The sequence below is a fragment of the Choloepus didactylus genome, chromosome 23, assembly GCF_015220235.1.
Source record: "Choloepus didactylus isolate mChoDid1 chromosome 23, mChoDid1.pri, whole genome shotgun sequence".
Lineage (NCBI taxonomy): Eukaryota > Metazoa > Chordata > Mammalia > Pilosa > Megalonychidae > Choloepus > Choloepus didactylus.
In genome coordinates this window covers 7,797,700-7,824,316 of record NC_051329.1, presented here as the reverse complement: position 1 = coordinate 7,824,316, position 26,617 = coordinate 7,797,700, and the positions used below count along the sequence as shown (strand labels likewise).

Sequence of the window (26,617 nt, the reverse complement as noted above, 5' to 3'; positions counted from 1 at the left end):
GGCGCGTGGCCCTGGTCAAACCACTCCTCGCGTCACGCGGCGGCGCCGGAAGTCGGACCCCGCGAATTGGCGCGCTCCCCTGGCGGCCGCCGCTCCTGTGCTGAGGTGCTCGGACCGCCATGGTCTCTGACGGTGAGCGCCGGTCCGGGCGGGACCGGGACAGTGGGGCTGGGTGGACTCTGTCTAGGACCGGCCACGCGAAGTGTGTCTTTTGGGCTGGGTGGAACCTGTTTGATCTTTATAGGCGTTGCTAATGTGTGCATTCATTTACTCATCCATTCATTAAATATTTATGGAGCGCCTACTGTGTGTCAGGCGTTATTTAATGTGCTGAAGACACCGGAGAGAACATGACAGACAAGATCTTCTACCCTCGTGGAGTTTACTGGTAGGCGAGACCGTCACTAGCCAAGGAAATAAAAATAATTTCAAAGGGTCACAAGAGCTGTGAAAACCGTTGAATAGGATGATGTGGTAGTTTGTGAATAGGGAAGTGAGCGAAAGGAGCTACTTCAGTTTGGAGTCCAGAGGAGACCGTGATGTTTAAACTAAAACTTGAATGATTGTGCGAACTTCTGGGGAAACTGCAATTTATTTTCAAAAGCCCTGTGGCAGCTCGAGTCACCACGTTACACCGCGCAGACAGAAGCGGGAACCTGGGGGTATAGGAAAGCGGGGAGGCCTTCGTTCTTACATTAAAGTATCAGTTACGTGTCTTAGAGGAAGAAAAAGGAAGCCAGGGTAGCTGGAGCAAAGTGAGTTAGAGGGAGAGCGAGAGGGGACGAGGCCAGAGAAGCGAGCCAGGCGCCAGATCACATAGGGTCTTGGAGGCTGTAACAAAAAGCTTGACCTTTATTTATTTATTCATTTATTTATTTATTTAATGGTCAAAAAACTTATATTTAGAATTTGCCAGCTAGACTCAGTTTAGATGATCCCAGTTTTGCTGGCAACATCCAAAGCATCATAGTCAGGAGCCAGTAGAACACATGCCGTCTTCTCGCCATCAGGCCTGATCAGGTGTTGACCTTTACCACGTCAATGTCATAAAGCTTCTTCACAGCCTGTTTGATCTGGTGCTTGTTGGCCTTGACATCCACAATGAACACAAGTGTGTTGTCTTCAGTGTTCTTCATGGCTGACTCAGTGGTCAGGGGGAACTTGATGATGGCACAGTGGTCAAGCTTGTTTCTCCTGCGGGTGCTCTTCCGAGGATATTTGGGCTGTCTTCTGAGACGCAGCGCACGTAGGTGAAGTGCGGATCTTTTTGTTGTGGCTGTGGACGCCTTTCAGTACTGCCTCCTTGGCTTTCAAAGCCTTTGCTTTGGCTTCGGTTTTGGGAGGGGCAGGGGCTTCCTTCTTTGCTTTCGGCGCCATCTTCGGGAAAAGGACCTTTATTTTTAAGTGTAATACAAAGCTGTTGTAGGGTTTTGAGCAGGGAATGATTTATATTTTTAAAAGATCACTTTGGCTGCTGGTGGAAAATGGCTTGTGAGGCACAAGTGTAGAAATAGGGAGGTCCATTTGGAGGCTGTAACAATCGTCTGTGCTTCCTTTATCTGTTTTAATCCACACCGCAACTTTGTGAGGTGGGCAGACCTGGCACTGCTACCCTGTTTAAGATGAGGAGGTAGAGACCCAAAGAAGGAAACTCAGGAACATTGCATGTGTGTTGAAACTCAGTTCTCCTGACAGGCAGTACTTTGTCTTTTCTCAGCCTTCTTGGTACTAGCAAGGGACAGATGGCCTTGAGAATTGTGAAGTGGTACTTGAAGGGAGATAAGGTGAAAGGCTTGAGGGCTTATGAATAGGGAGTGAGGCCTGTGGGAGAAACAGTTATTAAATATTTCTTCTGTGCTAGGCACTTTGGTGTGTGTTTTACATGTATTATTTTATTTATCCCAGGATTCACAAAAATCACCCTTCTTTAAGGAGTCTACAGTTGAGTGGACAGGGTTGGGAAAAGAGATCAGATACCCTCAATTAACTGTAAAATGAGATATTAAATGCTAAGGGTCATGAGAAGAGTTAGTGCTATAGATGGTTAAAAGTAGGCAGTGAGTGCCCTCCCTGCTATGTGGGGAACGATTCCCAGGGGTATAAATCTCCCTGGCAACGCGGGACATGACTTCTGGGGATGAGTTTGGCCCTGGCATCCTGGGATTGAGAAAGCCTTTTTGGACCAAAAAGGGGAAGAGAAGTGAAACAACGTTTCAGTGGCTGAGAGATCTCAAATAGAGTAGAGAGGTCATTCTTGAGGTTATTCTTATGTACTATATAGATATCCCTTTTTAGTTTTTAGTGTATTGGAATAGCTAGAAGGAAATACCTGAAACTGTTGAATTGCAACCCAGTAGCCTTTATTCTTGAAGACGATTGTATAATTATATAGCTTACACTGTGTGACTGTGTGATTGTGAAAACCTTGTGGCTCCCACTCCCTTTATCCAGTGTATGGACAGATAAATAGAAAAATGAGGACAAGAAGTAAATGAATAATAGGTAGGGGTGGGGAGTATGGGATGTTTTGGGTGTTCTTTTTTATGTTAACTTTTATTCTTATTCTTTTTTGTGTGTGGTAATGGAAATGTTCAAAAATTGATCATGGTGATGAATGCACAAGTATATAATGGTACTGTGATCAATCGACTGTACACTGTGGATAATTGTACGGTATGTGAATATATCTCAATAAAATTGAGAAGGAAAAGGTGCTAAACTTAGTGGATGTTATAAACGTTAAAGCTAGCCTGAGTTCCCTTCTTAGTTAAAAATTTAACTTCCATAGCTTCGTTTGATGTAATTTATAGATTATTAGAATGGAAGGGGTGGAATATATAATATTTAATAACTTGCATTCCAGTTTAGGTAGTATTTTAAAAATAACTAATATTTAAACTTTTTTTCCTCCTGATATAAAAACTTTACTGTTAAATCATGTCACCTGAAACCTAACTGTTACATACTTATCAACATAAATGCCACCAATTTCTCTTCTCATCACACATAAATGCCACCAATAAAATTGTTTTGTAAAGCCCTGAAGTAATATTTAAATGACATACATAATCTACCAGCTCTACACAGTTTCAAATAAGTGATTTTTCATTGTGAAAGATTAGTTTTAAAACAAATAAATATGTTGGAAGATGACATGTTTAATTTTATGTTTATTCATTTCTTTTGTGTAATAGCTAGCTTTGTTCTATTTATTGTCTTTTGTTCTGGAGAGTAGGACTTTTATTCCTTTTTAACTGTATACCTAATATGCATCCAATAAATTAAAATTCCAGTATAAAAATATTGAATTAAAAAAAAAAAAAGTAGGCAATGAGGCAATTAAAATCATTAACAGTCAAGCAGATCTGGCTTCAAAGCTTTGGCTTTGCCACTTGCTAACAGATTTTGTGACTTTGGGAAAATTTCTTTCATTTGCAAAATGAGAGTACCATATTTCATCTAATCTAAAACATGGATTATAAAATATACCTTTATTTTATGTACCAGTAAAGAGAAAAAATGCTGCCAATTTTAATTGTAAGATACCATCCTGATTTCAGCACCTGTTGAAAGTTTAAAAAAAAAGGGTGCATCTTAATGTTGATGAAGGATGATAGTATGTTCCTATTTGGGTCGTCAGGATGGATGGGATTATGGGATTATATTCCCTCTCCCCTGAAAGGAGGAAACCATAACCTTCTGCCAGAAAACCTGGGGCAGGCTTTTGGAAGGAAGAGGTAGCGTTGATTTTGGGTCTTGAAGAGTAAGTAGGATTTGGCCATGCAGAAATCAGAGATGGGGTGAGGGTTGTCCTGGTGTGGGAGATGGGCAACTGCACGAGGAAATGTATGGAGACTGCAAAGGCATGACTTTTGTTCTTGAGTGAGTACCCTGGGTTTTTCATAACAGCATTCACTTGTGGGTTCCTATGTGTCTTGTCTCTTATAGAATGTAAGCTCCTTGAGGCCTTGCACCAATAACCACAACATCTAACGCTGGTACCTAGTAAGCATTTGCTGAATGGATGGATGTGTTAAGGGAGCCTGTTTAGTTGTGCCTGTCTCTTTTCATAGCAAAATCTTTACATAGGATTGTTCCTTACCTTTGGTTTCCACCTTTTAAAAATTGGTTCCTAACCACAGTTGGACTTGCTAATAAGTGATTTGATGGGCTATAGGGTGACTTGGCTCTCATGTCTCCCTTGAACCTCCTGTGCCTGAAATTCTACTACTGGTGATTCTCACTACTGATTAATTAATGCCTTTTGTCCTTAATAGGTACTTAAAAAGCAAATATCTTTGGATTCATTGACTAGATATTTATTGAGCATCTGCTATATGCTAGTCAGTGAGCTAAGAGCTGAGGGTAAGAAGTGAACAAAATAGACAAACATCCCCACCCTCAAAGAATTTATATGTTGTAGTAAGTGCTCAATATCTAGGTAGGAATGACCACAGCGACTTGGTAGACGAAGAGGGAGAAGAGGCAGTGGTACAGGAAGCAGGCAAGAGCTTGGTGAGGGCCCACTGAGTTTTACATCTTTAAAAGAACTTGACTTTCTGTTACTCTCACAGTCGTAGGATGGTAAACATTTAAAGGCTTGTAGTGGTGCTTGCTCTGGATTTAATTTACTGATTGGGAAAAGTTAGCTTTGATTCACTTTCATGAAGTTAATGTTTTTAATTTTATTTTTTTATTAATATTTTTCAGAGGATGAATTGAATCTTCTAGTTATCATAGTTGATACCAACCCAATTTGGTGGGGAAAACAAGCATTGAAGGAATCTCAGGTAAGACTAGTTAAGGAGGTCTCTGGGTAATTCTGGTGTGAGTTTTTGTTCATGCTGCTTTGTATTAAAAAAAAAACAAACAGCTTTATTAAGGTGTAATTTATATATACCATAAAATTTGCCCATTGTATTGAACAATTCAGTGATTTTTAAGTAAATATATAAAGTTGTATAACTATCACCACAATCTTGTTTTAGAGCATTGTTAGCTGCCTCTTTGAAGTTAACTGCTGCTTCTACCCCCAAGTTGCAAGTAACCACTGATCTCCTTCTATCTCTATATTGCCTTTTCTGGACATTTCATATATTGATTCCATATAATATGTAGTCTCTATTTTTTAACTTATTGTTTTGAAATAACTATAGACTTTCGGGAGATTATAAAAATTAGTACAGAGAAGCTCCCATGTACCCTTTCCCCAGCTTACCCCAGTGGTGACATCTTTCATAGCTATGTATAATATCGAAACCATAAAATTAACATTGGTACAATTTGCCGACCTTAATCAGGTTTCACCAGTTTCTGTGCACTCATTTATGTGCATGTGTGCATAGTTCTGTGCAGTTTTCTCACATGTATAGATTTGTGTAATTACTGCCACAATGAAGAGACAGATCCGTTCCATCACCACAGAAGAGTTTCCTTTATAGTTGCTACACCTTTATAACCCACCTCTCATCCTGTCCCTAACACATGGCAAACACTAATCTACAAATCCGTTCTCCGTGTCTATAATTTTGTTATCTAAATAGACCGTAAATAGTATAACTTTTTGAGATTGGCTTTTTTCACTCAACATAATTCAACATAAGTTGTAGCTCCTGTCAACAATTCGTTCCTCTTCATGGCTGGGTAGTATTCCATGGTATGATATACTATAGTTTGTTTAACCATTCCCCTGTTGAAGGATATGTGATTCAATATGATTGAGTATGATGCTAATTGTAGGATTTTTTGGTGGATGCTCTTTATCAAGTTGAGGAAGTTCCCTTTCATTCCAAGTTTGCATAGACATTTTTAACATGAATGGATGTTGAATTTGTCAAATGCTCTTTCTGTATCAGTAGATGATTTTCTTTTATCTGTTGATATGGTGGATTACATTGATTTTCCAATACTGAACCAGCCCTGCATCCCTGGAATAAACCCTACTTGATCATGGTATATAATTCTTTGTGTATATTGCTGAATTTGATTGCCTAATATTTTGTTATGGACTTTTGGCTCTATGTTCATGAAGTATATTGATCTGTAGTTTTCTTTTTTTTATACTGTCTTTTGTCTGTTATTGGTATCAGGATAATACTAACCTCATAAAATGAATTAGAAGGTATTGGCTCCTTTAGTGTTATATGGAAGAGACTGTGTAGAACTGGTGTTAATTCTTCTTTAAATGTTTGCTAGCATTCTCCAGTGAAACCATCTGGGCCTGGAGATTTCTTTTTGGGGGAATTTTTTAACTATGAATTAAATTTCTTTAATAACTATATATCTGCTCAAATAATCTATTTGATTATTTGGTTAGTTTTGGTTATATGTAGTCTTGTGAGTTTGGCTTTTTTCCACTTACCCTAATGTTTTTGAGGTTCATCCATGTTGTACCTTGTATCAACAGTTATTTTTTATTGCTGAATGGTATTCCATTGTATGGATGTACTTCATTTTGTTTATCTGTTCACCTGTTGACGGACATCTGGATTTTTTCCAGTTGGGGGCTATTATGAATAATGCTGATAATTCACAAACTAGTCTTTGTGTGGAGATCTGTTTTCATTTCTCTTGAGTAGATAGATACCTAGGAGTTGAATTGCTGAGTAAGTTTAGGTTTAACTTTTTAAGATGCTATTGAACTTTTCAAAATGGCAGCACCATTTTACATTCCCATGAGCAATATATGAGGGTTCCAGTTTCTTCACATACTTGCCAACACTTGTCTGCCTTTATGATGATAGCTATTCTAGTGGGTAGAGTATCTCACTGTGGTTTTAATTTGCATTTCCCTGTTGACTAATGATGATGAATATTTTTTCATGTGCATTTTAACCATCGGTATATCTTCTTCGGTGAAGTGTCTGTTCAAATCTTATTCCTATTTTTTAATTGGGTTGTTTTCTTATTATTGAGTTATGAGAGTTCTTTATGTGTTTCTGGATACAAGTCCTTTATTACCACATGATTTGCAAATATTTTCTCCCAGTCTAAGGCTTTGTGGCTTGTCTTTTCATTTTCTTAATGATGTCCCTTTTTTTTTTTTTTTTTTTGACATTGTCATGGTAGAAGCTTTCTCAATCAGATGCTAAATCTTGGTTCTCTGTTCATATTCTTAAAATTTATTTTAAATAGTTTTATTGAAATATAATTGATGTACATTTATATTTAAAGTATTCATGTTTTCATATGTGTATACATTCATGAAACCATCACCACAATGAAAATTATGACCATCACCCCCAAAAGTTTCTTCATGTCCCTTCATAATCTATCCCTCCCATCTCCTCTGCCTTCATACCTGAGCAACTACTGATCTGCTTTTCCAGAGTTTTATATAAATGAATCAAATAGTATGTACTATGTTTTTTTGGTCTGATTTCTTTTATGCAGCGTAATTAGAGATTCATTCACGTTGTGTGTGTCAATTGTGTGAATCAATTCCTTTCTATTGCTGAATAGTATTCTGTTGTACAGATACCCACAGTGTGTTTGTTCATTATCTATTGATGGACATTTGGCTCGTTTCTAGTTTTTGGCTCTTTCAGATAAGATGCTATAAACATTCATGTACAAGTCTTTGTATGGACATATGCTTGCATTTCTCCTGGAAACATACCTAAGAGTGGAATGGCTGGGTTATATGAGTTTATGTTTAGAAACTGCTGTTTTCCAACATGGTGGCACCATTTTACGTTTCCACCAGCAATGTATGAGAGCTCCAGTTCCCTCACATCCTTTCTAACACTTGATATGGTCAGTCTTTTAAATTTTAGCCATTCTTGTGTTAGAAACTTAGATGATTGATTTGAGACCTTTCTTCCTTTCTAATATGGGTATTTAAAGTTATAAATTTCCTTCTAAGCATATCTTTACCTGCATCCCATATATATATATATATATATATATATATAAATGTTTTTTATTGTGAAATATATAGACAGAAAAGTGATAAATTTGAAAATACAGTTTAACAGGTAGTTATAGAGCAAATTTCAAAGTGTAGTATGGGTTACTATTCTACAATTTCAGCTATTTCTTTCTGGCTGTTCTATTGCATTAGAAACTAAAAAGACATATCTATATAATGATTTACTATTCATAATCCTTTGTTAAATACTAACTTCTCTGTTACAACTCCTCCCTCTCATTTGATCATTTTCTCAGTCTTCAGGGATATTTGGGCAATGACCATCCTAATTTCATGTTGAAAAGGGTGTCGACATTATGGGGTAGGGAAATGCAACTGGTTGATGTTCTTAGACTGGTACCTGTAAGTTTCAGGGCTTATCTGACATAGGAACAATCTGGAGGTTTAAGTTTCTGGAAAATAAACTTAATAAATAAAACCTTTATAGGGTCTTAGATAGAGCCCTGGGTATTCTTTACAGTGTTCAGGAATACTGTTGGCTGGGGCTTGATATACCATGGCAATTTGTAATATCTGGCTGAAGCTTGCATAAGACCAGTGGAGAGTCCAGAATGACCTCTCGACTCTTTTGAAATCTCTTAGCCACTGAAGCGTTATTTTGTCACGTTTCTTTTCCCCTTTTTGGTCAAGAAGGCATTGTCAATCCCATAGTGCCAGGGCTAGGCTCATCCCTGCATCCCATATATTTTATTTGTTGTTTTCATTTTTATTCAGTTCAAAATATTTTCTATATCTTTGTGATTTATTTTTTGACTTGTGGTTTATTTCAAAGTATGTGGTTTAATTTTTAGATATTGTAGATTTCCTAGATTTCTTTCTGGTGTTGATTTCTAATTTAATTTTAATATGGTAAGAGAATATACTTTGAATGATTCCAATCCTTTTTAATTTTTTATTCTATTTTTTATTGTAGCATATCCCATATATTTGTAAAAGTGATAGCTTTCCAAGTGCAATTTAACAAATAGAGAGCAAGTTGCAAAGAATACTATAGGTTACAATTCTGTAGTTTCAGTTATTTCCTTATTATGAAATCTGACATATATACAAAAAGGTAATATCTTTCAAAATATGATTTAACAAGTAGATATATAGGAAATTTCCAAAGTTATTGTGAGTAAAATTATGCAAAATACCAGAAATGGATTGGCTTCTATAAAGGGTGTTTATTTGGTCACAAAGTTATAGTCTTAAGGCCATAAAATGTCCAAGGTAAGGCAACAACAATAGGGTACCTTCATTGAAGGATGGCCGATGGCATCCAGAAAACCTCTGTTAGCTGGGAAGGCATGTGGCTGTTATCTGCTTGCTCCCAGGTTGCGTTTCAAAATGGTGTTCTCCAAAATGTCAGCTTCAGCTTTCAACAGCCATCTTCAAAATGTCTCTCTAAGCTGCAGCAGCAAGCTCCTGTCTGAGCTCTTATATAGGACTCCAGTGATTAAATCAAAGACCCACGCTGAATGGGCAGGGCCACATTTCCATGGAAACATTCAATTAAGAGGTCACACTAATCAAAGGTGTCACTCACAGTTGGATGGGTCACTTCTCCATGGAAACACTCAATCAAAAGTTTCCAACCTAATCAACACTAATATGTCTGCCCCCACAAGATTGCATGAAAGAACATGGAGTTTTGGGGGACAAAATACATCCAGACTGGCATACCAACTAATGAGCTTTTGCCTTTCAGTTATTGTACTTTACAGCTCCAAAATTTGTTTGGTTCCTTTTCATAATTTCCTTTTGGAAATCTATTTTGGTCAGACAACATTATCTTAATATCCTTTAGTTCTTGGTGTATTAATTCCTTTAGCTCATTGAACATATTTTAGATGGTCTTTGACTAATAGTTCCAATGTATGAGCTTCCTTGAGGATGGTTTCTGGCAAATTCTTTTTTTCCCTGTGAATGGGCCATAGTCTCCTATTTCTTTGTATGTTTTGTAAGTTTTTGTTGAGAACTGGACATTCTGAGTATTATGTTGTTGTAACTCTGGAAACCTAGTTCTCCCACTCCTCTGAGATTGCTAGGGTTTTGTTTAAGATTCCTCTGTCTCTTTTGCTTGAGGGGGTTGGTACAGTTGGAAAAACTGCTGCTCTGAGAGCCGGGGTGGTGGGGCGGGGTGGTCCCCACAGTGATCTAAGTAGCTGATTAAAAGCACTGAACAGCGATCAACTACACACCTCTAGGTTTTGGGGGACTAGATCCTTGTAGCCCACCCTGGCCATAGCAAGCTGCACCAGGAGCCCAGGCTACAGTCCTACTGCTGTCTGCCATTCACCAATAGTTATACCGTTTTACCAGCCTCTTCCTCCACCTCTTCCCTGTATGCTGCATAGTGTTCCACTGGAGTCTAGAGGTCCAGAACGTTGAGTCAGACATTTCCTATGAATTTAATGGTTGTTTTGGTGGAAGGAGTGATTCCTAGAGCTTCCTACTCCACCATCTTCCCACAATTCTCTCATGTTTTTTTAAACACTCTTTGTTAAAATATTAACCCATTGCCTGTCATGTATTTTTTCCGAGCTTAAGTTTATAATTTGTCTTTCAGCATTGTTTTGTGTATTTTTTTTTTGCCATATAGAAATTTTAATAGATTTATAGTTGAGTGAAATTTTTCAGTGTTTTGTTTTCTACCTTAAGTATTTCTTCCTTTAAGAAAAACCAGCCTTAATCCAGGATTATCGCTTATGTTTCTTAGTAGTAGCAGCAAGTATACGAACATCAGCTCCTGAAAGAAGGTTCTCTGCCTGGTCCCTAGTAGGTGCTCTGCACAGTTAGTGTATAAATGAATGAACATTTTAACAAATCACCTGTGTAATTAGTATGCATTAAGTATCTCCTCCACGTGTAGTTTGCTAGTAATTTCAACACAGACAGTGTTACATATTTGTTGTTCCCTAAATGTTATGCAGAAAATATTTTTGGAATGTTGTGCTGATACAGAAATGATGTCATATAAGTAAAAATAGAACACAATAGTTTTCAAGTGTTTTTGCTTATGGCTTTGGAGGAGGGGAACTCCTGAGCAAATTTTTACCAGTGAATAATTGACTCTAATTAAAATGAACCCTTTATCATGGAAGGCCTGACATGGTTATTTGGATAGCTAATTTATCTTTCTTATGTTTTCTGTTTTTCAACAGTTTACTCTGTCAAAATGCATAGATGCTGTTATGGTGCTGGGGAATTCCCATTTATTCATGAATCGTTCCAACAAACTCGCTGTGATAGCAAGTCACATTCAAGAAAGGTATGACTGTTATCATTACTCTATTTAACACTTACAATATGTGAGATTTTGGTGCCATTTGGTATGTACTGTTCATATTTGGTGTTGCAAAGAAAAAAAAGTTTCTGCACCAGTGGATAAATAGCCATAGCTGTCAGAGTCAGTACATGTCCATTTCTGGTAGATATGAATAATGAAAGTCTCATTAGTTGATGTTAGTGGAGTAACATGCTAGGCACTTTCCACTTTCACGGGTTCCACTATATTCAGTAGGCAGAAAAGGAGAGTGCTGCTCAGGCAGGCAGGCAGCTCCCGGTCCCCTCACCACTCATAGGTATCTGCCTGGAAAAGGAGGGGTGATTCTGTGTTCTCTTCAGCTAATCTCGACTCCTGCTTAACTCGTGTGGGAAAATATCACCAATTTTGTTAATTTCTAAATGCAAGCCATTTATTTCATCTGGTTTTCTGCTGAAGAAACAGTGATCTTTTCTAACATTGGTGTAAAAACTGGCTGTTAGACTTACTGCAAGATGGTGTATAGATCTGCAGCAGATATGTAAATGTGGCCATGTTTATGATAAAGGTTTTCATGAATAATTTTGAACATGTTTGCTTGTTATAACATGCACTGACTGTAGAACTACCCTCATGTAAGATACAGCTCTTCTGTGTCTTATTTAAATGTCACATCACAAGGCAAGTAACCTGTTGACCATCGTATTTCCTGTGCGGCTGGTGGGTAGGTCTCCATTTGCTTGGTTCTTAGTGACTGCTTCCTTTGGAGGTCACTAGTGAAAGAGCTGGTGGACCACTAAGTAAGTGTTCCCACGCCCATCATCACCATGCATTTTTACCACAATGGAATGAGAAAGATGACCCTGTTTTGGTTAAGTATCAGCAAAAAATTTAGCAGGCAAAGTTTTCATTTTGTATAAAAATCAGAAGTGTCCCCAACGTGATTACTCTCAGAGACAAGAAGCACTAGGAGAATATTTATTTTCTCTCATTTCTTCATAAAACACTAGAACCATTAAAACGTTCTGTGGTAGTTAACTCATGGTTGCCAATTTGCCTATTTTGTACATTTTTTAAAAATGGAATTTATTATTGAATCTTGTGAGTTCAGAATTGGTGTGATTTTTGTTTGTTTTCTCTGTTGAATTTCAGTTTGATGTTGAGTGAGGGCAGTGAGTCCCTATGTAACCAGGTTCTTTCTCCCCCTTGTTTTAGTCGATTCTTGTATCCTGGAAAGAATGGCCGACTGGGAGACTTCTTTGGAGACCCTTGCAACCCTTCTTCTGAGTTTAATCCCTCAGGGAGTAAAGACGGAAAATACGAGCTGTTAACAGCAGCAAATGAAATTATTGCTGAAGAGATTAAAGATCTAATGACCAATAGTAACAGCTTTCTTCTCCCTTCATTATTGTTATTTTGCAAATTGAGTTAAATTTGAAAGCCCTTGGGAGTTTAAATCTAAAGATTTGAGGTTCTTGATACTAGCACTAGGGTATTTTCTTTGACTTTTTTTTCATAAAAAACTTTATTTTTAGAGCAGTTTTAGGTTTATGGAAAAATTGCACAAAGTAAGAATTCCCACATACCCCTCTCACTCACATGATTTCCCCTATTAATAACATCTTGCATTAGTGTGGTAACTTTGTTATAGGTGATAATCCCATATCGACACATTATTAGTAACTAAAGTTTATAGTTTCTATGAGGCTTCACTTTGTGTTGTACGGTTCTATGGGTTTGACAATGCCTGATGTCCTATATCCACCATACGGTATTGTACAGAATAGTTTCACTGCCCTAAAAAAAATGCCTGTGCTCTATCAATTCAGCCCTCCATCCCTCACTCCTGTGAACCAGTGGTAACCCCTGATCTTTTTACTGTCTCTACAGTTTTGCCTATTTTAAAAAAATCATTTTCATCAAAGTCTGTACATGATTTGCCTTACCGCTACAGCCTTTGACGCTGTTAACAGCCTCTGCTTCCTGAAACAGACTCTTTGGCTGCAGAGGAAACTTACTGACCTGTTTTTCCTTTTTTGTTTTTTTTTTTTTTTTTTTTTGGACCATTCCTTCTTAGTCTCCATTTCTGGCTTTTCCTTTATCTTGTCACTTATATAATATTTTTTATTTGGTACGTTTTCTTATTTTCTTCCTTTGTATATCCTTGTTGACTCTCATCTTTATCATTTGTGTATAATAAACCCTTGCTTTTAAACTGCAATGTCTTCACTTAGGTGTTCCACAGGCAGTTTAAAGTTAGCATGCTGCAAACTAGTTTCATTATCTTTTCCCCTCTTTATGCCACCATTTCTTTTCCCAATTTCTATCATATCCATCCACCTAGTTTTCTATATTCAAAGCTTTCATCTTTTTTGACTCCTTTCTTCTCACATCCAGCATCTAATCAGCAATGGAATCCTATCAGTTTAGCCTTCAAAGTATTTCAAAATACTTATTTGCCTTGTAGGTCAGCGTTTCTCAGCCTCTGTGCTGTTGATATATAGAGCCGGACAGTCTCTTGTCATTGGAGCTGGCAAATAACTGTAGGGTACTTGGCAGCATCCCTGGCCGCTACACTAAATGCTAGTAACCAGACCCACCCCACCCTCCACAGTCATGACAACCCAATGTGTCTTCAGACATTGTGAGATGTCCCCTGGGAGGCACAATCACCCCAGGTTGCGAACCCCTGCTCTGGATTATTCTAACAGTTTCTTATAGCAGTTTTCTGACTCCTGTCTCTACCCATATTGTCTTTTGAGTTATCCTGAAAATCAAAGCTACCATTTCCCTGCTTAATGACCTTTACTGGTTGCCTGCAGGGGCAACTGATAAAAATCACCTGGAGGGCTTGCTGAACTGCAGACTGCTTCCATTTCAGTGGGTCTAGGGAGGTCCTGAGAATTTGCTATTCTATTAAGTTCCCAGGTTATGCTTCTGTGGCTGGTTCCAGAATCTTAATCTGAAAACCACGGGCCTCTGGGTTTAAGCCAATTTTAGTGTGGTGTTCGAGACCCTTCATGATCTGATTAAAATCATGGGGTATCAATTCTTGTGGACCAGCTGCAAGCCCCATTAGCACAGATGGGATAAACCCACCTTTTTACGCTGCAGGTTTAGGGTTTGATTTCTTAAGAGTGACTGTCCCCCCACCCCCCCACTGTCCCCACTGCCTCAAACAAATGGCAGCCTTCCTCCTCGCTTCCCATAACCAGATGAAAGAATTTTTTCTGGCCCTCTTTTTATTGTCAGGACAGATTTTGAAGAGAGATGAGGAGGGGTGGTGGGACAAAGGAGGCCAGGGAAGCTGTCCAGACTGCTTAGAGTTATACATGCCATTTTTGTACTATCTACATTATTAATCCAAATAGCACCAGGATATTTTAAATTAAGGAAAAGCTTTTTAAAATTGCTTTAAGCATAATTTAAGCATTACCAAGAACAAATTGCTATATTTTTAAACACCAACTTGAAAATGTCATTGTTTGATTTCATTCATGAAGAATGCTTTCGTTTGGAAATTATTTTAGATCAAGAAATACTTAAAAACTTACTTAAACTTTTCTTTTCTTTTCTTTTCTTTTTTTGTAGGTGACATAAAAGGTCAAAATACAGAGACTCTGCTGGCAGGGTCCCTTGCCAAAGCCCTTTGCTGTATCCTTTATGTTATAATTATTCAGAGAGTATATTCTGAAATAAATGTATCTTGTGTTATTTCTTAGAACCTTGGATGTTGATATTAATGGGAGACAAAAAAATAACTTACCTTGGCTTTGAAATGTTTTTAAGACATGCTGTAAGAACTTAAAACGGGAAGAATTTAGAAAACTCTCATTTCTCCCATATGTCTTTTTGCCCATAAAGCTTCTTCAGAATGTTTCCTTGTTTCTTTCTTTGATAAATTATTTTTAAATTTTATTTTGTCTTCCTTGAGTTAGGGGCAGTGTTTGATTTTAAAAGCCATTACTGACCCTGAGGCTGAATAAATGAGCTACTTCTCCAAAAACAGTTGGGCTTTTTGCACTTAGAATAGGGTGAAGAACACCTTTCTTAGCATTTCAATTTTATCTGTTTGGATGATATTCTCCCAGTCTTTGTCTTAGACTTTAATTCATTGTGCTCAAATCATCTTTGTATAGTTTTCAAATTTGTCTCATTTGATTGGCTCGTTGATTTACTTGTGGATCCAGTATTAAAACCAAGGACATGGTGGATGATTATAGGACAATCAGATGTTGACAGTTTTAATTTTCTGGGACAAAGATCATATTTTGATCAAATTACAAACCCCAGTTGATTGCACATAGTAAGTATTTGGAAACCCCCAATCACTCTTATTTTGTTTGTTTATCACAGTAAATGGAATATTTCTTTTTTTCATCTAGGTAGATGGTAGGTTTACTTAACTAAAATTTGAGTTTGTTTTTCTGTTTAAAGTGAATATTTATGAAATAAAATAATATATTTTCACTCCTTAATACAAAAAAAAAAAAAAAAGACATTCATAGAATGAACAAGGAAGTAAAAGGTAGGAGCCTATGTTTTCCTATGAGAACTATAATTCTAATTATTTTACTACCATAGAGATGGTAGACTATTTAGACATTGTTTATAAAACCGTATATATATACATATATATATAAAATAAGATTCAGTTAAATTATAATCTTTTTAAAAATTTTATTTTGGTAGCATATATAACATAAAATGTGTCATTTTAATCATTTTTAAACATAGAATTCAGTGACATTAATTACGTTCACAATGTTGTGCCACCATCACTACCATGTAATCTCTTTTTATCTCTTTATAGATAATCAGGAAATGAAGTCAAGGATATTGGTAAGATAAAAAAAATCATTATTATTTTTATAAATCAACTGTAGCCAATTAGAAAACATAAAGGGAAATAAGAACTCCATTTACAATAGAGACAATAAATATTAAGTATGCAGAAAAACCAGCAATGTGTAAAACTGATATGAATGAAAACTTTCAAATTTTGAGAGAAAAGAATTGAATAAATGGAGGACATATTTTCTTTTGAGACGTGAGTTTTTCCAAAATTAAACTGTAAATTAATGCAATCTGAGTTAGAATATCAGTGAGATTTTTTTTCTGGCAGGGTGGGAGGATTTAAAAAATAAATTGAAAGTTGATCTGGAAGAATAAATCAATGAGAATAACCAGAAATTTTCTGAAAGAGAGTAATAACTTTCTCTGTTAGGCTTTATAGCACATTATAAACCTATAGTAGTTGTGGTACTGGTATAGTAACAGGCAAACAGAAAGCCAGGAAGACTAGTGTCTAGAAATAAAGCCAAGTACATATGGGAGTTTGCCTTGTGCTAAAGGAGAACTTCAAATTAGTGGAAAGAAAATGAATTATTCAATAAAAAGGGCTGGGCCCAATTGATTGGCTATTTGGGGAAAAAATAAAGCTGGATCTCTGTCTCCCTGCTTATATCTGAGTACATTCTAGTAAAGTTCAAACATTTAAATGTAAAACCTTGAGTCATAAAAGTGCTAAAAAATATATATATGTTTATAATCTTGGGATGATGAGTGCCATGCTAAGCAGGACATGAAACCGGAAAGAAAAGATTACTATTCCAGAAAAATAAAAACCCCAAAACAAGAATGAAAGAAAAATTATTAGGAAAAATAATTGCAGCATACCTACCAAACAGACAGAGGATTCATGTAATATCTCTAAAACAACAAAAAAAGAGCTCTTAGAAATTAATTTTTAAAAGACAAGCTTTACTCTAGAAAAACAGGTAGAAAACATGAGCAGTCTACAAAAGAAGAAATGCAAATGGCCACTTAGTATTTGAAAATATGTTCAGCCTTACTACTAAACAAAGAAATGTAAATGTAAAATAATGACATTTTTATTGTTTGCTTATAGCTAAGCAAAAATGAAAAAAAAAAAAAAACCTGACAATTTCCGGGTTGAAGGCAGTGTTGGGGATTGGTTATTGGAATGCATGGGACGGAGGATAAACTGGTGCAACTTTTCTGCAGAGCAATTTGGTTATCTGTATCAAAATTAAATGTGCATACACTTTAGCCATCTCACTGATTATCTTCAGGATATAATCAGAGAAGCCTGCAAAGGGTATGTGAGAGTGTTCATTTGAATACTGTTTAAAACTGAGAATTGGAAATTGCTTAAATGCGCTCTATGGATAATTGGTTAAATAGTGGAAATCTGTGAAGTGGAATCTCAGAAGGATGCTATACATCCAGATTCATTGACATGAGATTCTTTTTCTCTAACTACAAAAGCAGACTGTGGAACAGTAGCTGGAGTGTCATCCCATTGTGCATGTGTGTGTCGAGGTGTGAATGAACGCACTGCCTGCTTAGATGCTCTCTAGAAGGACGTTCATCAGGCATTATACCAGGAATTACCTCGGGGTGGTGGGATTTGGGGGAAGTTTTTGTTGTCGTCTTTACACTTTCAGTATTATTTAACAATGATAAATAGGAAAACAAATTAGAATAATAATGTTGGTGGTTGTTCACCATATATTGTGATGACATTTGAGTGAGATATTCAGACGTGCCTGAAGGGTATTTACAGGAATGTGATTTTTTTAGGTCATTAAGGCTGCAGAAGACAGTGCATTGCAGTATATGAACTTCATGAATGTAATTTTTGCAGCACAGAAACAGGTGAATTGGGAGTCTTCCTTTTAAAGAATATTTTGAATAATTAATTCGTTTTTGGAATGACCTACTTGGAGAAGTATTTTGACAAAATAGCCTTATTAATGAATTAGAAATCAGGAATCTATATCTTGCATTAGTGATTTCTCTTTTGGGTCCTGCACCCCTTGAGAATGTGATGCGTCCTTTGATGGGTCACCTTCTCAGAAAAATGTACCTTAAAAGACAATTTTGCATACATTTTCAATAACTCCCTTTAGTCTATCCTTAGACCCTAGGCTAAGAACCCCTGGTTTTACAGCCGGCTGCATAAACCTTGCCTCAATTTCTCTGTTTTTTTAGTGAGGTTTGTAAAGATTTGATATTTTTACTTTGCAAATAACTGAAACTTTCAGACAAATTATCACTCATACACTTTTTTCTTTGTTTAAAAATAAAACACAGAAAACTTCCTTATTACTTTGGTTTTTAATGTAAAATGCTTTTCTAGCTCTGCTTAATGTTCTCCATCTTGGAGTGGCAGCATAATAGAGTGAAAAGAGTATGGGCTTTTGAATCCTAAAGGAAACTATAGACTATAGTTAATAATATAATTATAATAATATTGTTTCATCAGTTGTAACAAAGGTATCACAATGCAAAATGTTAATAATAGGGAAAACTATATGTGAGGGTGGGGTATATGGGAACTTTGTATATTCGGAATGATTTTTCTGTAAACCTACAACTGCTCTAATTAAAAAATAAATTTTTAAAAAAATCTGGGCTTTGGAGACAGGCAGACTGGGAGTCACAGCTCTGCCACCCACTAGCTCTGTCACCATAACTTGGCTAAATCCTGGGTTCTTCAGCTGCAAAATGCAAATAATACATCTACTTTTATTATGCATATTAAATGAGCTATTTTTAAGAATACATCTGTCACATGGTAGGGTCTCAGCATAAGTAAGCCATTGTTGTTATTATTCCTTTAATAATTTCAAAATGTTCATTTCAGAATATTTTGATTGATGCCTGTGTTTTAGACTCTGATTCAGGACTCCTCCAACAGGTATGTTTTAAAAGAATACTTGGTTTTGGTGGGTGTGAAAGCATAGCATGTTCCATTACCTACATTAAATGCTTTTCACCGCATTTCACACATTTTTAATGTGATGCTATATCACATATAACATCTCTCTGGTCCCTTTAAAAGTCATATTTATATTTTACATTAATGACTTGATTGACTTTGTGAAAGTGATTCATGCACTAAAAAGAATTCATGCGACAATCTCCAAATCTCTTTGCCTCCAAATCACCATTGTCACTGTTAGGTGAACACATTTCAGCTCTCCCTCTGTATACACGAGATGGTGGAATAGATAACTTGGCAGGGAGTTTTATAAAAACAGGAGCCTTCTCTGCTTCTGTGCTGTCCACCGTGTAGCCACACACCACAGGGGGCTACTGAGCACTTCAAATGGGCAGATGGGCATGGTCTGGTTCGAGATGTGCTCTAAGTGTAAAACACACACAGATCTTTCAAAGACCTGGTCTGGAAAAAAGAATGTAAAATATTTCATAAAATAACATCTATTAAAATTAATTTTACCTGCTTATTTTCCTTTTTTTTTATATGGCTACTAGAAAACTTAAAACCGTATGTAGCTCACATTCTTGTATATTTCTGTTGGGCAGTTCTGCTAGTTGTTGCTTTTTAATCAAAGGTATGAAACCGAATTTTAATTTAACTGAGAGGAAAAAAACCCTGAAGTAAGGCTGAAGAAATTACTGAATTTTTGATAAATGTTTTTGGACCAAAAGAAATGTTATTTCCTAAATGATAGTTAAAAGGACAAACCAGTAAAACGCAGTGAGTTTATGTTACTTCTGGGGAAGAGGGTGAGGAGGGGAGATACAGTTGGTGAGTACATGGGCTTCAAAAGTCTGGGACTGTCCTGTTGCTTAAACTGGATGGTAGGTAGGGACTAGGGACATGGTGTTCATTTTATTATTTTTTAAAGCATACTTACACATTATATATTGTGTAAACTTGCACATGGGCTGTTTCTGTATTTAAATTCCAAAGGTTGAATACATTTCTAACTGCAGATTTCAGTTTACACCATGTGTTAACTCCTAGCTGATCTTGGCCGTGCCATGCTGTTAAACAGCACCTCTGCGGGCCTGACACTCATCTTTACTTTTCTGGTCTGGGCCCGGTCTCTCCTTTGAGTTCCATTCTTGTGTATACAGCTGCTTATGCAGCATCTCCATTTGGACATCTAGCAGGCATCTCAAACCCTGGATTTTCCCACACAGCCTCTCCCTCCCCCAGCATTACCCATGGCAGTGAATGGCAGTGTGGCGCGCATCAGGTCAAGCCAAAAACCTGAGTTTCCCTTTTCATACTTCCATTCAACCCATTAGCAGATCCTGCCAAGTCTATCTTTAAAATATATCCTAAATCCCACCACGTACCTTCTCCTCTGTTGCTTCCACTGAAATAGATGATTGCAATAGCCTGTTAATTGGTCTCTCTATTTCTGCTCTTACCCCTGCCCACCAAAGTTGGGTCAGAGTGAAGCTTTCAAAATAGAAAGTAGATCACGTCACTCACCTGCTGAACCCTCCCCTGGCATCCCACCACACTTAGACTGAACCCCAGTGTTCTTGCCACAGCCTTTGAGACTCTCTGGAGGGCTGCTGGGTGCCTCTGTGCCCTCACTGTCTTCCAGCACACTGGTCTCCCTGCTACTGCTTTCAAACACCAGGCCTGCTGCCACCCGAGGGTCCCAGCACTTGCCACTCGCTCTGCTTCTCAGGTCCCTGCAGGGCCCACTCGCAGCCTTCATTCAGGTCTCTGCTTCTGGGCATCTCCTCAGAAAAGCCTTCCCTGACAACCCACTGTAAAGTGGCCCACCCGCCACTCTCCATCCCCAACCCAGCTTCAGTTTTCTTCAGAGATATTGTCACAACCTGTAATATTATTTCTGTGTTTCATTATCTGATTTTGTTCTCTGTCTTCCCGCTAGAATATCGTTTTCATAGGCCAGGGACCTTGGTTGTCTTAATTTGCTGCTGTAACCCCAGAGCCTAGGACAATGGCAAAGAGCAGTTCTTTAAAAATATTTGTTAAATGAATAAATGAATCTAATGAACCAAGTGAACCAAAATTATACTATCAGAGGACCATCCAGATTCTGAGATCAGAACTTGCTCTTTCAGCATAAATTGAAGCATCAACACACCATAAAGGGAAAATGATGTTTATAAAATAGACGAATGATTATTGGCAAAACCCATTAAGGTAGACAGGAAACCTGACTTAATATAGACCATTGGGAGAGCATGATTGTTTTTCATCTTTGAAAAAAACACTCCAACAACGGCAAAAAGTTTAAAAAAGGAACAGATTCAAAAGAGCGTATTTTCCTAAAGAAGACATAGTAAAGCCACCTCACAATTTCTTTTTATATAGTAAAATTAACAAAATGTAATAAAAATGAACATCAAAATTAAAAACTTTGGTGCCTCAAAAAACACCCAACAGAATGGGAGAAAATATTTTGCAAATCATATATCTGATAAAGCAGTTGAATCCAGACTAAATTTAAAAATCTTAGAACTCAACACTAAAAAGACAAACAACCCAATTTAAAAATGGGCAAAGGATTTGAATATATTTCTCCAAAGAAGATATACAAATGGCTAAGTGCATGAGAGATATTCAGCATCATTAATCATCAGAGAAATGCAAATCAAAACCACAATGAGATACTACTTCACACTCAGTAGGATGGCTAAAATAAAAAAGATGGACAATAGCAAGTTTTGTTAGGAAGTAGAGAAATTAGAACCCTTATATATTGCTGATGGAGTGTAAAATGGAGCAGCTAATTTGGAAAACATTTTGGCAGTTTCTTGAAAGGTTATTCCTACAGTTGCCATATGACTCAGCAGTTCCACTCCACTAGATATATTCCCAAAAGAAGTGGAAACGTTCACACAAAGGCTTGTACACGAATATTCATAGCAGCATTATTCATAGTAGCCCAAAAGTGGAAACAACACAAATGTCCACTGAAAACCAGATAAACAAAATTGGGTATAGCCATACAGTGGAATATTATTAGCCATATAAATGAAATACTGATACATGCTACAACATGGATGAACCTTAAAAAAAGTGAAAAGGCCAGAAATGAAAAGCTCCATCTTCTGTGATTTTCATGTACGTGAAATGTCTAGAATCGGCAAATCCACAGACAGAAAGCAGAGCAGTGTTTGCCTGGTCCTGGGCTGAGCAGGAATGGGGCATAACTGCTTGTAGGTACGGTATTTCTTTCTGGGATGGTAAAAATAGTCTGAAATTAGGTAGTAATAATGGCTGCGCAACTCCAAATATACTAAAAACTCCTGAATTCTGTACTTTAAAAGGGTAAATTTTGTAGCACTGTTCATTATATCTCAAAGCTAATATTAAAAAAGATACAATGAAAATTAGAAAACAAGACCACAAAATTGTTTCAGTAGCAAACAAACAAGAGAAAGATCATATACAGTCCCACGCTACAATCTTAAAAGGGTGGAAAGGTGTTGGCCAAAGAGGAAAAAATAAAATAATTGAATATCTTGTTTCTGATCCTCATTCATAGTGGGAAAACAATTCCCTTTTAATACGCTGCATCATAGCCTCCTCTCCTTTTGTAGACCTGAAGAATTACTGGTAAGCACTGCATCCACCAGGAAAAGCTAAGTAAGTGCTAGTTTGGCAGGGAGCTCTTTGTATGTCTTACAGGCTTGTGACATCACAGGGGGGCTGTACTTGAAGGTGCCTCAGATGCCATCCCTCCTGCAATATTTACTGGTAAGGAAACGTTAACTGTGAACCCTAATGCTTCGAGTAGAGCAAAACCCTTGAATCCTGGGGAATGGATGGGAGCAAGATGGCCAATGCTATTCGTCTACAGGAAGGGGTAATTAGGTGGCCGAGGAGTTTTAAAGCTGATGTGGATGGACAGCAGGTGGACTTTGAACCTTGTAAACTGGACGCAGAACGCTGTGTGACTGCTTCCAGAACAGTGCCTGTGTGTTAGATGGTCGGTAATTACTGAACAACTGAAGATGCTTGTCTCAATAGATTATAAGGAAAGTTCTAATTTAGCATTTTCCTAGTGTTAACTAATATCTGTGTCCCGACTTCTGGTTATTTTCCCCTGTGTTTTGAATAAAAGTTGCTTGCCTTTTTTTACAGTGGGTTTTCCTTCCTGATCATGATCAGAGATCTCAGCTAATCCTGCCGCCCCCAATTCATGTAGACTACAGGGCCGCGTGCTTCTGTCATCGCAGTCTCATTGAAATCGGCTATGTCTGTTCTGTGTGTTTGTCAAGTAAGTTCGTGCACCTATTATTGTTTGTTTTTTCCCTAGGTTGAGGGGGAGGATATTAAATATCTCAACTATTTGGTTTTTAAATCATCCTTTTTTTTTTTTTTTAATTTACAGTATTCTGCAATTTCAGCCCTATCTGCACTACCTGCGAGTAAGTTTCTTTGAGTTTGTGTGTGGGGCTCCCACCTGAGAGATTTAGCACATTAAAAAATGTTTCCCTCTGTGTCATTTCAGGACAGCCTTTAAGATTTCTCTGCCTCCTGTACTGAAGGCCAAGAAAAAGAAACTGAAAGTGTCTGCATGATAGTAAAATGTTGCCATCTTTTAGAGCTATTAATAGAAATTATATGGAGAAAACTTTGTTGGAGAGGCCCTGGAAAAACTACAGATATATAGAACATTATTTTTCATGTAGTTATTTTCTTACAGGAAATATTTCCAAAACAGCTCTCATCTTGCACTTTTAGGGGACTGATTTATTTGAGGGAGTCAGTCATGCTATGCAATATATTTTTAAATCTTTTCCGATTGGCTTTTGACCAGAAAGGGGGAAGAAAGCACAAATTTGTGATTTTTTTTTTTTAATGGAATGATCATCTGTCAAAGTCAGACTGTTATAACTGATCATAGGCTTTACAGTGTATTGGCTAAATCTGGGTCCTTACTGTGAAGTGTATGATAGGTGAAATCTGAGCACAGTTTTGGAAGAAATGTAGACATGGTTATTTATGGATTAATGGCATCAGTCCAGCTAGAATATCTTATCTGAACCAACAGTTGATGTCAACAATAGTTATGTAAATAAAACACTTACTGTCTAAAATTGTTTTAATCAACTTTAGATATTAGCAAATATTTATTTTTTTGCCTACCAATACATTTTTGGACAAAGTTATCCAAATAATAATAGTTTGTCACTGAATAACTACAAAATCTGATTTTCAAAGTACAAGAAGAGTGAGTACAGTATCCTAGTAGAAAAATTTTCTTCAGAAACAGTTGTTAAGAGCTTATTTCTGAAAGCTGATGTCTTAGTTCTTAGGGAAAAGGTTTTGGGGAAAACAGGCTCTCTTTTAAAGAGATTGTGTAGTATCTCCAGATAGAATTTTTTCTTTTTTAATGAAAAAAAAAATAGCATTAATGGAGAACTGTTCTCTAGAAGCTTTGGACTGAATACAGAAAACTTCTATAAGGTCAAAAGAAAAATGATTTGTAATTTTCAACAATAAAAATTATTTTCCTATGTAACTGAAGTTGTTAAAAGTCCTTAAAATTCAAGTATAACTTAGGACAAATTTAAGGAATGGTGCTGGTTTGGTTTGTTTTTAAAAGTAAATTGACAAAAATCCATTTGTGTACAAAACCTTGCATGTAAATAAGATTTTAATTTTCTCTTTTTAGGTGTTTGGTTAGATGATTTCAGATGGATTTTATATTCTGGATTTGTGATTTTTGTTAACAAATATGCAAAGGTTTTAGAGATTGCTTTGCAACTATTTACTAATGCTTGATTTTAGAATCTGTTTGTATATGTTGACTTTTAAAATTAATATCTAATATTTCATAGACTAATTAAGTGTAATGGAAATCACTATTTTAACTCTAGGAAATAAAGCATCACATATCTAAAAGATGAATAATTTCAAACAAGTTGATAGATAAGGTTTTCTTTATTAAATAATTTTTCTTTGGAATGTTCTCTCTACTTGTTTAGTTCTGCTTTATTTTTATGGTTATGTTTTTATGGTATCTGGTTTATTTTGTATAAATTTTTATAACAAAATAATTTGAATTTTTATATTTGATTAAATTATTTCTTCTAAGTCATTGTTTATTTCATTCTCATTCAACTCCTCTTAGAGTCCTTAAGGTGTTACTTTTTAATGTGATTTGGTCAAATGCCAATTTTTTACTCAACTTTGGAGAACTTTCATTTTAAATCTTATTTCAAGTGTACATGAAAATATTTTTACAAATACATTACAGTGGGTTGGTATGTAGTATTTAAGATTTCTAAATATGCAAGTATTAGATCAGAGACTTTATGTTTCCTTGTAATTTATGTTGAGAGCAAACATCTAGTAGCAAAATTTCAATTTTTTGATAATTTCATTGGGTAAAGCAGGCTAGTTTTAAAATATAATGTATGTTTTGATGCCAGAGAAGTAGGATACTTCATCATCCCCTAATAGTTCATTTCAAATCCATGAAATTATTCTCTTACAGAGTAAACAGTTAAATATTTATAAGTATTAGACCTGCAATTCTAAATCTACAAAAGGAATCCTGCTATGTTGCTTGTGTTTAAAAATAGTTATTTTGTTTATTTCAGATAATACAAGCATGATTTGTAAGAGTGTTTGTAATTCATGAAAGATTGTGTGGAAAGACTGTATGGGATATAAAAAATGAAAATGGAATTGGTTAGAGTAACCTTTCAAATGCTGCATTTAAAAATATTCTACAAGGATCACTGGCAGCCAGCCCCAGAATGCTGCAGTCTTTGCTCGCTAAACAATAATCAAAGAAGAATCAGAGGCCTGCAGTGTTATGGAAGCCCGGGGAAGAAAGTTGGAAGGGGTCGGTGTATTTTGCATGTGGAGTGGACATATACTTTAGGGCCCAGAGGATAGACTGTGGTAGGCAAAATAATGGCCACTCCCAAAGATGTCCGTATCCCACTCTCTGGAACCTGTGACTCGTACATTACATGGCAAAGGGGAATGAAGGTTGCTAATCAGCTGAACTTAATCCAAAAATTTTTTTTGGATTATCTGGATGGTTCTAATATAATCACAAGAGTCCTTTATACGTGGAGAAAGGAGACAGAAGTGAGTGTCAGAAAGTGATGTGAGAAAGATATACCCAGCCATTGCTGGCTCTGAAGGTGGAAGGAGGCCATGAGCCAAGGAACTTGGGTGACCTCTAAAAGCTGGAAAAGGCCAGGAAATGGATTCTCCCTTACAAACCCTGAAAGGAACACAGCTCTGCTGAGAGTTCTGATTTTCAGAGCTGTAAGATGATAAATGTGTGTGGTTTTAACCCACTAAATTGGTGGAAATTTGTTACAGCAGCAACAGGAAAACATATGCATGGCTTCTGGCCTGGCTGCATTAGTGGGAAGACTATTTAAGGGAAGGACTGAGTTGGGGTTGTGGAAGTCTGGGGAATGACTAGAAACGACAAACCCCGCTTGCTTTATACCTGATGAGCACAAAGACTTTAGCAAGTATTAAACTTCTGCCTCCCTACCCTATCCCAACACACATACAAACAAGAGCTGTAAACAGCTGTAAGTCAGAGGTGTCGGTGTGACACAAGGAACCTGGAAAAGATCAAAGCTGTCTTGGGCCAGGAATATTTTCAGTGTCTCCATTCCTGACTTGTTTG

At 36.7% G+C, this 26,617-nt stretch overlaps 1 protein-coding gene across 2 annotated transcripts; it reads left to right on the top strand.

Annotated features, from left to right (window-relative positions):
• The first annotated feature begins 36 nt into the window (after window positions 1–36).
• Window positions 37–24,475, top strand: GTF2H3 (general transcription factor IIH subunit 3). 2 transcript variants are annotated; one of them, XM_037817283.1, is made up of 13 exons: window positions 37–132; window positions 4,711–4,790; window positions 11,077–11,183; window positions 12,393–12,559; window positions 14,769–14,831; window positions 15,676–15,705; window positions 15,991–16,019; window positions 17,784–17,858; window positions 18,850–18,903; window positions 22,636–22,704; window positions 23,092–23,227; window positions 23,342–23,378; window positions 23,462–24,475. In XM_037817283.1, the coding sequence occupies exons 1-13, from the start codon at window positions 120–122 to the stop codon at window positions 23,529–23,531; spliced, it is 930 nt and encodes a 309-aa protein (XP_037673211.1). In that variant the 5' UTR covers window positions 37–119; the 3' UTR covers window positions 23,532–24,475. The 2 variants fall into 2 exon arrangements, with proteins under 2 accessions (XP_037673211.1, XP_037673212.1); XM_037817284.1 differs by lacking the exon at window positions 37–132 and adding an exon at window positions 242–388.
• The last annotated feature ends 2,142 nt before the right edge of the window (window positions 24,476–26,617 follow it).